This window comes from Ornithodoros turicata, unplaced genomic scaffold (genome assembly GCF_037126465.1).
Source record: "Ornithodoros turicata isolate Travis unplaced genomic scaffold, ASM3712646v1 ctg00000915.1, whole genome shotgun sequence".
NCBI lineage: Eukaryota > Metazoa > Arthropoda > Arachnida > Ixodida > Argasidae > Ornithodoros > Ornithodoros turicata.
In genome coordinates, this window is record NW_026999417.1 from 391,877 (window position 1) to 407,549 (window position 15,673).

The 15,673-nt window shown below is 46.9% G+C and overlaps 1 protein-coding gene across 3 annotated transcripts in view; it reads left to right on the top strand.

Moving 5' to 3' along the window:
- LOC135375679 (spatacsin-like) overlaps window positions 1-15,673 on the top strand; it is a 504,414-nt gene that overhangs the window by 363,043 nt on the left and 125,698 nt on the right. For all 3 annotated transcript variants that reach the window (XM_064608337.1, XM_064608338.1, XM_064608339.1), the window contains 2 exons: window positions 2,896-3,003; window positions 14,024-14,176. In XM_064608337.1, coding sequence (XP_064464407.1) covers window positions 2,896-3,003; window positions 14,024-14,176 — 261 coding nt within the window. The remainder of the gene's footprint in view (window positions 1-2,895; window positions 3,004-14,023; window positions 14,177-15,673) is intronic.

Sequence of the window (15,673 nt, forward strand, 5' to 3'; positions counted from 1 at the left end):
CCTCGAATCGCTTGCAAGCGAAGCGGCGTCACCTTCGGATTCCGACAAACCCGACATAAGCCGGCTTGCCTGCCTTTCCGAAGCCTGCCGATCAGCTGTGTGGGAAGACGTGCTCTCATTGGTGCAATTACGCGTGACGTTCTCGGGACTTTTGTGGAGCGGGACTTCCGGAATGCTCCGTCTGCTCTTGCGATGTATTTCATCACATTGCTCAGCATATACGCGACCTATTCACTTAGGGCTTTCGCTGCCTTTGTCAGAGATCACCGAGGAATATTGTTGTGCTGAAGTTTCGGAATCGACCGAAATTGATGCAATTGCCCTTTTAACAGAAGGGCCGCCCTCGGAAGTAGCTAGCCTGCTGATCACAAGATCGCGGGTTCGAACCCGACCGAGGACGCCGGCAACTTGGTGGAAGGGTACAAGTTGCTCAGACACGCTGTCTTACGCGAGCTAAGTTAAATGTGGTGTTGCGTGTGTCGAGATTTCGGCGCACGTTAAAGATCTCTCATGTGGGCAAAATTAATCCACAGACCCAACCACTGTGGCGTCGCTCAAGATCGCACTTGTCTCGCGACGTAAAGCCCCGAGTTATTATTAATATTTAACAGTAGTGAGTATGTTGTTTCACTGCCGTTGTCATTTCTCCGAATTTCGGATAGTTCTGAAAAATGAACGACGGAAAAACTGGGAATTCTCGGAACATAATAAACTCAGAAAAACGCCCTTAGAATATGTGAAATAGTAAACTCCGGATATCCGGAACTCTACTTCCTTCCATTCGAACGCAAGTTTTAACTGGGGAATATTTCCTGACTTGCTGTTTTCTATAGCAGTGTAACAGGCGTTTTCGCTATCCCTGCGGCAATGAACGACATATGTATTCAGTTATACCCCTGTCACACGGTAAATTGAATGTCATTTCCAGCGAATGACATTCGTTTCGTGTCACACGGTGAAAGGAAATGGCAATACATGCGAATGTGTTCAGAGAACTCATTCGCTTTTCCCTCTCGCACCGACTGCGTACCCTCGCAGTAGAGTGGTAGCAAATACAACAACGATAAACCGTTTGAAGGAATGAAAGGCGAATGAAAAGTTGCACTCCAATATTTTATCACGAATTTGATAACCTTTGACACGAAGGAAGGAAGGAAGGCTTGTTTTTCGGAGAACTACCCTCGTTCCCAGTCGCCATGTTGCCAAGTGCGGTGCACATGGAGGAGGGAAGAAAAGGAGGCGCCCCAACGGCTCTTCGACAGAAGAGAGAAGCGTGGGGCAAGTGACGTGAGGATAGGAGATAAGCTGTAGCTTCTTTCGAGCCACGCGAGGGTCACGTTACCTGAATAGCCTAATGACGTCGCTTTACACACGCCAGTTTGGGGGCCACTTCGGCGCGCTACCACCACACCTCTCCAAGCATTCCGAAACTATGTGTTGGGGACTCCCATAGACAGGTCCCCCAAACTCACCTCGGAAAAGCGTGCAACGAAGAAGGCCGCCACTAGATACCCCACTGTTGCCGTTCCGGATCACTTCAGCACGCTAAGTTTAGCGGCAAATGGTTTTGTTGTTTCTGCGAATGAATCTAGTCTTTATATGTCCAAATAAAACGCGTATAACAACTTTCTGTGTCGTGTTTCACTTTTTGGTCCCGTTTTTAAACGTGTTGAGCGATCGGAAGGATCTAGTGCACGGCTGCGTGCATCACATAGCGTACCAGTCGTACACCAGGCGCCGCAGGCGCAGTCGTCCATTTCTCCTTCGGTGACTTGGCCTGGCTTGGATTGTGCTTCAACTGGATCTTTAGCGCGCTACAATCAAACGCAAGCCAACGTCTGGTAACAATGGGGTATCTAAGGGCGGCCTCCGGCATTGCACGCATCGGGATAGGAACAAATACATGGGAAAATGGCGACCTTGGGGGACCTGCCCATAGACATGCATGTAACTGAAACCGGAAGGCGAGCGGTGATGTCACTGGAGTGGCCCCCAATCTAGGCTTCACTTCTCAGCGCAGTAGGGCTCCTCTTATCTTTCCTTCCTCCATGGCGGTACAGACATGATTCTTACTTAGCTTTGCTTGTGATACTTAGCCAACTAAGTGCCGTTGAAAACGCAACGATTCTGTGAAATAATCTATTGTTTCGCTATTTCGAGAAAAAGAAAGGAAAACATAACTAATGTAACTGAATAATGCTTTTGTATGTTCGGCCACGGTGTCTTAATTATCGACAGTGACATCATTTGCGAACGACATTCTTTTTGTTCGTGTAGCTCGATGCAAGACAAACGAATGACATTCGGTGTGACTGTCATTCGCTGGGAATGCCATTCCATTTGCCGTGTGACAGGGGTAGTACTATTAGGCAATGCTTACAAGTTCACTGCGTTGCCATAAGAGCAGCGAGAACCACGTGTGTCTTTGTTTTACAAACACTGCCACCTAGTATTTGCGTGCTTATGTAAGATTGTTGAAATTATATACAGGGCATCAATGGGATTTACATAGTCAGGAATCCCCATCGATTAAATGACGACGAATGTAATATAATTTCTTGGTGCCCTCTGTGTCTCAACAACAGTATTTTCTTCTTGAAGTGGCGTTTTTTTTTTTTTTTTCACGCGTCCGCATTGTATAGCTTGCATTCACACATGATCTCCACCCTTTGCACAAACGTAAATACTTTGCTACTAAATACTGTCCTGTTTTCGTGCTTTCTCATACTATAAACTTTATTTTCTCTTTGTATTTGCTAGGCCGCATGCGTACGTTGTATCCCAAGCAGGCATATACTTGTTTATTCGTACCGTATTAAACTTACGTTAACCCACGCTATCGTTAACACACGCTATCGCTATGCTTTTCATTCTGTGCATTACATTTCCTTACAGGAAAGCCCTCTTGTGCCTCTGGTTGAATTTCTGGCTGCTTTTCACCTGGAACGAAAAGGGAAGCATGCCGTTGGCAAATTGCAGCAGTTTCGGGACGCTGTGGTGACGGTGAGTTGGAAATATTTCGTATTCTGATGTGATGATGTTAATGATGGTTTTAATATAAATATGGTGAACATGATGTTGCTTTCCATCCCTGTTCGCGTTTTTTCGTCATAGTACTGGTGGGTGACCAGCGGTCAACATTTATCGGCTATTTGTGAAAAATCCCACGTGATCACCCGCCATTGCGTCTGGGTTGTACCGCTCTCTCGGGTGTTTCACGAAGGTCCCCCGACTCAATAATTCGTAAATAGGTTCGCCACCGAATAACTTTCTTTTTGATAAAGGTATTTGGGACATCGGCCATCCGAACATGCGAACAACACGGAATCATTCTGGTCTGGGCGTTGCCCTCTCTCAGCAACACCTTCTCAACATGAGGAGTTCTTCTACAGTTCTATGTGAAGCGCATATTTCTAGCTTGTTATCGCCATCGAAAATTTTAACCCTGAAATGTGGGCTTTGTAAGGATTTCCGCGAATTTCCGAATTTTTTACAACACGTATATTGTTGAGAAAAGGGTTATTATTTTTTTTATTACAGATTACTTAGGAGGGACTTCATACCTGCAAAATTTCGTTTTGGTAGATGCTGTATTTATTTTTATAAGAAATTTCAAAGTTGGGCAAATTTTGCGGTACACTGTTGAGACTAGGTCGTCTGGTGGCACTGTCCTTCTAGAAAAGACGTTTAAATCTTGGGTTTCTTCGGTGGTGTAGAATGCTCACAACATGCTTCCAGAGGGGGCACGGTGTTTGCTCGAAGCGCGAACTTCAGAGTCCCGTAGCTTCTCGTAGCTATTTGGGAATATTTTGGATTTGGGATTCGTCTACCACCACAATGATCTCTGATTTTTTTTCGTGAAAATCGGCGGTGGTCGAGCAGCATCGCTGGATCACTTGCCGTGGAAGGACCCGCAATAGCTGTACGAGGGAACGAGGGTGAAGGTCGCGCCGTGGCTCCTGGCATTTTATTCGGCGCGCCATTGGTTGGCGCAGCGGCAAATCGGAGGGCGTCAGTCGTAAGTTCAGTCAGTCAGAGCGTCAGTTGTTGCCCAGGCCGCCAACGGCGAACCCTTTCACCATCACCACCACTACCACTGGAGAGGACATAACACATGAAAAAGAAAAGCGGCGTGCGAGCGCAGTAGTCATCAATGTACCAGATGCAGGCGCTATGTGGCGGCCACGGAGAGTTGTACGCCGTCCGCAGATAAGGAAGCTCCGTGCGCCGGCCGCAGCAGGCCTTGAACCTGCCGGACACCGAGCAGTATGCCAGCCTGCTCAGTGTGCATAACACATCGACCGATTAAAGGAGCAATGAGGGGACCTTTAACATCGCACGAGATCCTGCAGGAGTCACCATGAAAAATATTTTCACACTGCGGTGCGTTACAGCTGTGCAATCAAATTTACAAACATTACGGCAGGAATCGCTGTGCAGATTGTTATTGAAATGCGATAGCATTTAAGAGGTCGTCGCTTGCATTCTCCGACGATGGACAGTAGAGACATGTGGAAACTTAAGTACCTGACGTACAGCCCCGGTCAGCCTTAATAATAATACTCTAAAAAATGTGGCCTCGTTCACGAGCGCGATTACAGCAACCCGAGCCATCATGAGGAAATTTTAATTGAACAAAATTATCCTGTTACTTTAACGCAGGGATTTTGTTCACTTAACATTCCGCCAGTGCCACAAGTGTGGCTGTTATCGCGCTGGGAAATGAGATCGAATTTTTTCCAGCGTTATTATTAAGGTTGACCGGAGCTGTACTCGGCCACCACTGCTTGTCTATGCTCCTGACGAAGACACAATCTATAACATTTCCCGTGCAGGTTGTGGTAATTTATCGTCACTGACTAGTCGAAGCTTTACTTCTAGGGTCCGCGAACCAGTTGTTCTGGGGCTTCTTAATGTCTCTATTGGGGTCTCCTATAACAACCAGGGGCATGTTGTGTTCCTTCGATTTTTTCTATCAAGATGTTGCTTGCAGAGTAATTGAAGAATGTGGGTAGAAGGAACTTCTTGATCTTGCCTTTAGAAAATCCCGGCGCTGTGTACAGCAGCACAATAAGGGTGGGAGGCATCCATGTATAGCCCGCTTCTACGCGCATAGGTGGGGTAACTTCGCCAATCATACTGGCGATTACCGTGGTACGGACAACATCCCAATGAAGGCTACTGAGGGATTCTCATGTGTTCTGTGTGGTGGGTAGTTCGCGGCTACCATATTCCCAGAGCAGGATGGACTGCACCCCCGCCCTCTGCTGTACCACCACCACCACCACATGCCCCCTTTTTTTCACCGTTCCCTCTACTCTCTTGGTTGACTGCACCGAGCCACCACCCACGAGCAGGCTGACCGCACCTCGCTTAGACACCATTCCCCGCCTCTACGACACATACGTCACAAACTTCATCTGCAGCGGCTAGGGCGTGTTCTACCTTATTGTTTACTTCGACCGTGACTGTCTTGGTTGCTAAGGTAGTTTCGTCATTTCTAGAGTAGGTTGCGGCACCGGCATTGCGGATGTCTTCTCTCTTCGTAAGAGAAACGCATCACAAGCCTCCCAACGTCGCAGTAGCTTGGCAGTTGTCGGCGGAGGAACTTTCCCAGTTCAAGCGTAAGTGTGTCTGTGTACGAGAGAGACTTCAGACAAAAGCAAAGCGCGTTTGTTCAAAGTGCGATAAGCTAAGCGGTCGATGCAAGACGGATGCAAGACGCAGACTGCAGCAAGCTATGCAGCCCTCCAGAACCTGATCCACCATCTCCACCATCTGAACCCCAACTCCAGGAAATGGTGCTTACCAGCAAATAAGTTAACGGTCCTCCCCTTACCCTCCGTCCCACTACCCTCTCCCCACCAACGTGCCGCCAGCCTAGGCAGGCAGATCCCTTCGTCTGCTCAACGTTACCACCCCTTCTTTACCGGGCGAGAGTGTCTCACGAAAACGACAAGCAGCACCAACTTCATCTACAATGCAAGGAGGCCGCGCGCAACAAAAAACAAAACAAAACTACCTACTAGTCTCGAGATGTCCGAGAAGATGGCGCAGCGGGCCAAGGAGATGGACAAACATGGAAGCACTTAACATGCAGAACCCTAATGCACATGCTACCGATATAGCGACTTACCAACTACAACGTCCTCGGCTTCTCGGAGTCCTGGACCTACCTACTGCGACATTGGAAGGCTTGTGACGCGTTTCCCTTACGAAGAGAGAAGACAACCGCAATGCCGGTGCAGCCACCTACTCCAGAAAGGACGAAATCTTAGCAACCAAGACAGTCACGGTCAAAGTAGACGACAAAGTAGAACACGCCCTAGCGCTGCAGACCAAGTTTGTGACGTATGCGTCGTAGAGAGGAGAATGGTGTCTGAGGGAGGGGCGGTGAGCCTGCTCGTGGGTGGTGGCTCTGTGCAGCCAGCCAAGGCAGTAGAGGGAAGGGTGAAAAAAAAGGGGGGGATGTGGTGATGGTGGTACAGGAGTGGGAGGGGTGTGCAGTCCCTCCTGCTCTGGGAATAGGGTAGTCGCGAACTACTCACCGCAGAAAACACACGAGAATCCCTCAGTCATTGAGATGTTGTCTGTGCCATGGTAAGCGCCATTATGATTAGCCAAGTTACCCCACTTATGCGTGTAGAAGTGGACTATACATGGATGCCTCCAACCCTCTTCGTGCTGGTGTACACTACACCGGGATTCTCTAAAGGCAGGATCAAAAAGTCCCTTCTAGCCATATTCTTCAATTACTCTGCGAGCAACATCTTCATAGCAAAAATTGAACACAACATGCCCATGGTTGTCAGAGACTTCAATATGGATATTGAGAAGCCCCAGAACAACTGGCTTTGACTAGTCAGTGACGATAAATTACCACAACCCGTACGGGAAAAATTTTGTCTACGTTAGGAACATAGACAAGCAGTGGTGTCCAAGTACGTCAGGTATTTGAGTTTTCACAGGCCTCTATTGTCCATCGTCGGAGAATGCCAGCGATGAGCTTTTAATGGGGCCGTAAACACGCCTTGAAACATTTCACAAATAATGGTACCCCATGAAAGAGCGCAGGTCATAATACCCAAATATGCATTTCGTTCGGCTCGTGCCACCTCACTGGCCCATATAAATGCATTCACGGATGAGTAACCCGCGCACCTCTCTCCACCACGTATACGTCACATGGGTACGTAGTTTTTTTTTTTTTTCTGTCCATTAGGGGGGTGGGGGTGAGCACCACGCTCTGAAGGGACGTGACGTTTCGAATTTCCAGCCAATAAACACGCTTCATTATCAGCTGTGAGCCGGAGTGCTCCGCTTGATTGTGTGGAACTACATTTTTGCGCTCCGTGGTTCCGAAATTCAGCGTCATGACATCTCAGGCTGGGCTAAGCAATACTAAGCGACTAATTCTGACGCGAACGTCAAATTTGGGCTGCTGTCATATGACGCGATGCCCGTGGTGGTGGTGGTGCTGGTGAAAGGACTTGTCGTATCGGCCTAACAGAGGTGGGCAACGTCACGACTGACGCCCTGGGGGAATGCGCGTCCTGGTCTGACTTAAAGGATACTGTGCCGACATATGTCTGAAAGCGTCCCAGGAAAAACCCAGACAGCACAGCCGGCACCGGGATTCGAACCCGGGTACCTTACAGTCACGACGTGACATGGCCAACACGCTAACCACCGATTCACGCGAGCTGGACCCAAAGTACGGCAGCATAGTCGTCGGAACCATTCGAAGATGACGAAGGTGACCCATCGCGCACCTGAGATATGGTGAACCTGAGATTACCATACCTGAGATTCCACAACTGTAGCGCCGCATATTTGTAGAGGAGGTGGAGTTGCTCTACATGAGTCCCGAGCGGATGATGATGATATGAGCGGATGATGATGACACGGAGCGGCGACGATGGTGGCCTATCTCCATGGCCGCGCCTGTGGAACTGAGGCGCGGGTGCTCCAGGGGCGCGTCCATCCTCGTCGTTGCCCACGCTCCACCACATCACTCCCCGCATCAGACGCGGAGCGGCGATAAATCACCGAATAATTTGACAACGAAAATTTTTCGACAAGGACGTTGAGGTGAGGTGAGTCGAGGAAAAATTTTAGAGAGGGAGGTTGAGGAGATGTGGAGAGCTGTTTTCAATTGAGTGATCGCTTAAAAGGGCGTGGAGAGCCAGCTTTTTCTATTACCAAGGCAGCAGAAATGTTTTGTACTGTGACCACAGGCTCTCTACACTAAAATCCGTGTCTACACTAAATGTCCGCCTTAAGCGCGTTACTTTCAGACTTTCTGTTGAGTCAGATACATGATAGATGTGTCAGATCAGATACACGTACAAGTGAATATAGTTTATGTGTGCTTTATGTATTTAGTTTAGATTTCAACACAGTCAAACTAACGAAAACTAGTCAGTTTAGTCACACTATAAGAAAAAAAGGTATGATTTTCAACCCATCCTGGTTGAGCTGCATTGCAACCACATTTCTACTCAAACTAATGTTACCTTTTGGGTAGAACTGCAGAGTAGAAACTGTCGTTCTACCAGCTTGGGTAGGAAATTCTACCATTTTCTCTTAGATCAAACGTGAGAGAGAGGAGCAAGGGAAAGGGACGCCGCCTCCGTTTATACCCGCGGAGGAGAAGGCGCGAGTGGATTGGCACGAAATGATAGAAGTACTGTCCTTCTTCCACATTGGGTAGGAAATTCTACATTGTTTTCTTAGAGTGCACATGCATGATGTGTCAGATACATGAACAAGTCAATATAGTTTGTGTGCTTTATGTGTTTAGATTTCAACAAAGCCAAACAAGTCAGTCTGTAAGCAGATGTGTTTCACGCATTATGTGGGACGATAGTACACGACAACCGATGACCTTACCAGTGACTGGTGTAAGAAATGGAGGCAACAACACGCGCTTTTACTGCACTAAGCACAAATACTGGCATATTTTCCTTATTGCCACAAGTTGAACAATTGAGCTTTTAGTACAGCAATGAACTTAGGTAAAAGGCACAAGAGGTTTGTGTCTTCGTATAGTAATTTAATTAGTAAGTCAACACACAGGTCACTAGTAATCTGTACAACTCGCCTATCTGATGGCTTCAAAGCAAGGGTCTTGAAGACAAAGTCCCCGAATTCCGGCTACAAATGAATACATCTCCTATTTAAATAATATTGATCGATAATGTAAAGTCATAACAGACAGAAATGCATAATGTACAAGTAAATTTGAAGTATAGCTGCACACCATCGCGAAAACGACTTCCGCTGCTCCATTATCATCGACGAAGGCATACCTTGAGCTTGAGGGACGATAACGCACGAAGAAGTAGACAAGACGAGGCTCAAAACCAGCAATGAAAACATTTATTGATCAGGAAAAGAGTCAGGAGGGAAAGAGGAGGTTACAAAAGGCCTCAGGGAGAAAGACAGAAGGCTGGCTGACGCAAGCACTGTCCGAGCCTATTACAGCGGCTTCAAGAATGACCCGGTTAGCATCATCCCTTACAGTGTAGAGACACTTGGTCCGCGGGAAAACGGAGGCACAACCTTGACAGGAGATCACGTGTTTGGCCAATTCTGAGGACTGGCTCTTATTTTTGACAGCGCTGGAATGTTCAAGTAAACGTTCGTTGACACAGCGTTTGCTTTGGCCCACATATGATTTTTTCACAAGTTAGGGGTTCCAGACTAATGCTGGCATTCCCGCATCTTCATTCCTCGAACTAGTTTCCCTATACCTTTCTTCCACCGTAGTAAGTTTCAACTCGCAACTTTATACACAATCTAAATGCGTTTGTATAGGCTCGTCCATAGCACCCAAGCTATCCGAAATTTACCTCTCCACCCTCGATGAAGCCTTCACTAAATGGGCTGACACTCTAAAAGACACTGTCTTAATCAGACGTTATGTTGATGATATCCTTGTAGTCGGGCCTGACCCAGACACTGTAAGGCAAGCTTTATTCGTCGCACAGACATCTCCCCCTGAGCTGCAATTCACCGTTGAAGTTCCCAATAACCACTTACTAATATTCCTTGACATTACATTCCACACTGAAGCTGGGCCATCCAAAGGCAGTAAAACATGCCGTAGCAAAAAACCTGCTGTCTACATGCATAAAGAAATCCTGTCACCACCATGTTTCATCTGCCATTACTAACCAAATGTCAAGATTGACACGTGCTGGTTTTCCATTTAGTTCGGTTATCGGTCATTTAAAAAACACAGTTTCTCAGACACCTCCCCACAAAGCTGACCTCACCTTCCCGGCGTGTTGTTCTTCCCTTCTTTCACTCCGTTTCGCATGCCATTGGTAAATCCCTCACTGCCAACGGGATACGCGGCGTCTACACTCTAGAAAACAAACTGGCCAGCCTAACTAATTTCATAAGCGATTCCGTCAAAGGTTGCACCGTTGAGCATTCCAAACCATTTGTTGACTGTAAACAACACATTGTGTACTCCATCCCCCTAACTTGTAGAAAATCCTATGTGGGCCAAAGCAAACGCTGTGTCAACGAACGTTTACTTGAACATTCCAGCGCTGTCAAAAATAAGAGCCAGTCCTCAGAATAGACCTCTACCTGTTTGTAAACAAATGACGTCATAATGTTCGACAGCGCCACGAGTTTGGTAGAGTTGAACTACGTTCAAAGCTAGTGGAGAACAAGGTCGCGCCCGAAAGCCACCGTCTTGAGGGGATTACGATGGTCTCTGAAAAGGAAGCGACCTTCGGTCCTACTTTTCTTTCAATGGGAGGCAGCGAACAAATGCCCATTCGTGGAACAGAGCTCTCCCCTTCCGATCAGTTTTGGTTTCGGTGTGTCTACCAACGTCATGATGACGTTTCTCAGGTAGAGGTTTATTGGCCAAACACGTGATCTCCTGTCAAGGTTGTGCCCCCGTTTTCCCGCGGACCAAGTGTCTCTACACTGTAAGGGATGATGCTAACCGGGTCATTCTTGAAGCCGCTGTAATAGGCGCGGACAATCCTTGCGTCAGCCAGCCTTCTGTCGTTCTCCCTGAGACCCTTTGTAACCTCCTCTTTCCCTCCTGACTCTTTTCCTGATCAATAAATGTTTTCATTGCTGGTTTTGAGCCTCGTCTTGCCTACTTCTTCGTGCGTTATCGTCCCTCAAGCTCAAGGTATGCCTTCGTCGAATCTTCACCAGCTCGCTTGCCTGCTCACCCTCATTTCATCCATTATCATTCTTGTTTGAGAGCTACTTGATAAAAGCAATTCCTGTTTTGCCAGTATGAAAAACGGAAACAGCTCAAAATTGCTCGGTTTGTGCAACTTCTCTACCCAAGTACCCTACATACAATTTTAGTGATTGTACATGTAGTGGATACTTGTTGCAAGAAGGACGAACAAAGCAAGGTAATGAATCTTAATAGTGGGTACTTGTAACCTTTTGTCAGGAATCAACCAATGATCAACCAATCAATACACCGACCCACTCCTAATACTTTTTTGATTCCGTGTTAGCGCCGCGAAGCAGCTGTGGCTATTAGCGGCTCCACTCCTAACTGAAAGAGCAATAGACCCCAACCGAAGAAACGTCACCGTGACGTAGTGATAACGTTGGTAGACAAATCGAAACCGAAACAGCGCAAGTAGAGAACATCACCGTTTCACAAAGCCGTATTCCTTCACGAAGGTTACTGGTAGCTTCTGTGTACACACAAATGAGGTCATGTTTCTAGTCGCTTTCGTGTCTTCATTCACGTAATCACGTTTCCAGTCCACCGCGGAAAAAAAAGAAGGCTTCTCCCCAAGAGTTGCATCGTCTGAAAGTCAATGTCGTAATCCTGTGCGGAATGTAGTTTGTTATTACGACTTAGTTCGCGCTTGCTTTGTATAGAGACAGCACGTGCCATTCAGGCTCCAGAAGATGGAAGAGCATGGTAGCCATCTCTAGAAAGGGCTACCGGTAGAATGGAACAGACAAGGCCACACAATTAATAAAATGTAAGGAATTACATAAAAATCTAATAATATGAGAAGCCACATTTGAACGTGGCCTTCTTGTGACTTCTTGATTTTTTTTTTATTTTGTAGTTCCACTCTACCAAGTTGGCAGCGCTGTTGTACCATCTGACGTCATTTGTTTGTAAAGAGGGAGAGGTCTATTGTGAAGTGAAAACGTTTTACAGACAGGTTAAGGTGAGACGAGGCAAGAAATTATGACAAGTGGGTTGAAGTGAGATGAGGTGAATATATTTTCGAAAGAAGGCTGAGGTCAGGTGAGGATGATACTCTCTAAAGAAGGTTGAGGTGAGATGAGGTGAGGAAAATATATTAGAAGGAAAGTGGAGGTGAGTTGAAGAATATTTTTCACAAAAAATGAGGTGAGGTGAGGAAAATAAGTTTAAAATGAGGTTGAGGTGAGGAGACGTGAGGAACAAATTCCCTCGAAAAATGAGGTGAGGTGAGGGAAGACATCTGGGACGAAAATTGAGGTGAGGACAAAGACCGTGAGGGCATTAGCCCTCCCCTTTGTCAAGATCACTTCTCATGCAGCACGCCAATATCGGTCCAATACTGGACCCATATGGGCTGCAAAGATTGCCAATATTGGTCCAATATGGGTTGCCAATATGGGGAGTGCAACCAAGCTCCATATTGGACCAATATGGGCTGCCCATATTGGCAAGCCCATTTTGCGCCACTATTTTCGTGATAACGCCAACGGGAAGTCCGTGTAATAATAAAGCATTATCCGGTTTAATATCCACCACTGATATTGCTTCTCTCTTCTTTTTGCTTTTTCATTTCTGCAGATCTTCCTATTGATCTACATTGCATAGCATTACGAAAACAACACCGCATCGCCGCAAAAACGAAGAACAGGTGCTATACCCGTCTTCCTGCCAACTGTAGGATGGGACAGAAGAAAGCTTGCCCACATCACAATTAGAAAATAGTAGATCAGGCTGTCGCGCATGCGCATTAGTTGTAGCACGCGTGATTTCGCTCTAACGACCACGCTCGCTCTCGGTCGGTTCGACCGACTGGCATTGGCATTGGCGGCTGCTTACAGAAAGTGGAAAGTTGAGTTGTTGAGTTCTAGTGAACGTTACAGTGGGATTGCCACGTATGTTGACTGTTTCGAACTATATGTATCATCTGCGGGAAGTTGTTGGATGTAACGACGTATTGAATTGGGCATTTCACACGCTTCAACGTCCAATCTTGCCGTGCTGCTTGGGCATTTGGGATGTAGTTCCGTATCGGGACCACTGGCATTTTCTTAAGGAAAGGAATAAAAACAAAAATCAAACGATTTTACGTAAAAGGGGAACGAATTAGTAACGAAATTAAACAGGGAATGACCCTCGTATATTGCATGAAACTTATAAAAATTAAATTTTATCGAAAAAAAATCTGGGGGTCACCTCAGTGCTCCTTTAAGACGGGATAGCAACTGCGGCGGCCCCATGCATTTTCGATGGGACAAACTTTGCACTCTCTTTTGGTAGATAATGAACCGATTTTCACGAGACCGTTTTTTTTATAGCATTCGGAAATGCGCTTTGTCGCTCCAGGAAAAATTATTGGTTTTCTCAATTCATTTTTCCAAACACGATACTGAAGTACAAAAAATTACCGAAATTGGATACTCAAGCTCTGAAACGCTCTTCTAAAAAACAAAACAAAAAAACTCAGACTTACGCAGAAATTTTCCTGCAGCGGTAAAGTAAAGATCTTTCTAGAACATTCTAATAATACAACGTTAAGAATCCTCCGGTGGGCAAAATTAATCCACAGACCTGACCACTGTTGCGTCGCTCATGATCGCAGTTGTCTCGCTACGTAAAGTCCCAAATTATTATCGGTATTATTTTCCCGAGAATTTCGTGAGGGTGTCCACATAAATGGAGATCCCCCGAAACTCAATTCACGACGCAAACTATTTTACATGTCTGCGCGCCACGCAAACTGACAGTTGCTTGTCGTGCTAACAGAAATACTTTATTGAGAAATACAATTGTCTTTTGCAGTGTTTTCGCCGTTCAGGTGCTGCAGGACTGAGCTCGGCGCAGTGGGTGGCTTCAACTGCCATAAATTTGCTGGGGACGATGTTGTGTCTGTGTTCATCGTGGCAGGAACAGCGCTCGCTTCTACGCTGCTGTCTGCAGGCGAGCTTACAGAAGGTAAAGGAACAGAGGCTGTAACGCTCGAAAACGTCCGTTCACGAGAAATGGGTGATCTGCGCCAAACAGGTGTTAGTCTAGGAAGTCAAAAATTGGCACTATTAGCTCGCGTTTGCTCCAGAAAAGTTTCAACTCCAGTATCAATTTCTCCTGTATGCGAGGTTCACTTCGAAAATGTAAATGCCCAAATTCAAATCGGCCTGTTTTTATGTACGTCACATCAACTAGTCGAGCCGACATTAACCCGACACAGTAACACATGAACACAGTAAGTCCAGAGCACATTATGTTCGTTACTGGGGATTGTGTGGGGGGACTCCGTTTTCCGGGAGATTTGCTTCTTGATTCGGTTTAAATTGTACAAACGATCGCTTCGCAAATGATTCGCCGCGAGCTCTCGTCGGACTGTCAATAGCAACGTTTATTTGAAATCCCGGGCCACTGAAACAGTTCTGACGTGCTCCGTATAACGCCTGGGTGTGCCAACTTGAAAAATAACGACGTTTTCTCTTTACCAGTTCAAGCTTGGCGCCTTGATCGGTAGGCACATTCGTGCGTCATATCCGTATTCCGCAATGAGAGGACATCCTCTAGGAAAGCCAGACTAGTAAGCAAAACAGCATTCTGGGAAAGTGATGTCAATTTCACATAATGGCAGTCACGTCACGCTCGTGTGTCAGGTCAGATCCACTATATCCTTGGGAAGAGGGCCACGCCTCTCGTGTTTCGGCTGTCTGGTCGGCGGGAAAAATCGGCGACTTATCCCTGTTCGTAGACATAATCCTCCCGGAATGAAGGTGGTGTATGGACGATCATAAAGGGTATATCTGGACGATGGTGCCTTGGAGTCGAGCAAGTCTCAGCTGCACGTGGCAATACAACTAGATGCCTAGCTGAGTCGCAACAGCGTGTCCAGAGCCAGCAATTCGTGCGTGCCGCTGCTGCGTAGGAATCTGACCGCCGTAGGAATCAGCTGCGTTCCACTTGCCACAGTTGGTGAGTCTACCGACACTGCGGGTCGAACCATTCATCGCGAATTGTCTTCGAGGCAATCGTTCTGGAATCGACTCATGTCGACGTTTGGGGTAGTTGGTACAGCTTGGGATAAAAGTTTACGGAACACGGCATCTGCGTATTTCGTCATCGAAGCGGTCCCCTGCTAGATATCAGGAAGAGATCGAAAAAGAAACGGGTGGCCGGTTATTCCACCCATCTCTCAGTATGTGTGCCCACTCCTGTTTGCTGCTAAGTTGTCAAAGGATATCAACATAAACTGTCGAAGCACATCATTTCATATTGCTTCCAGTAAGCACACTAGAACACTGCTCATAGAAGCTGCGGCCATGCGTGTTGGCGATGCATGCTAAAGTTGCCTCAGACCCCGAACTGGAAGTCAGGGTCAGAGAGCACCTTGTGAGAGGGACAGCAGCACTAGTCCACAGCTGTGTACAGTGAAGGCACTCCAGGAATTTTGCACAGGTTTGGGTGGTCACACCT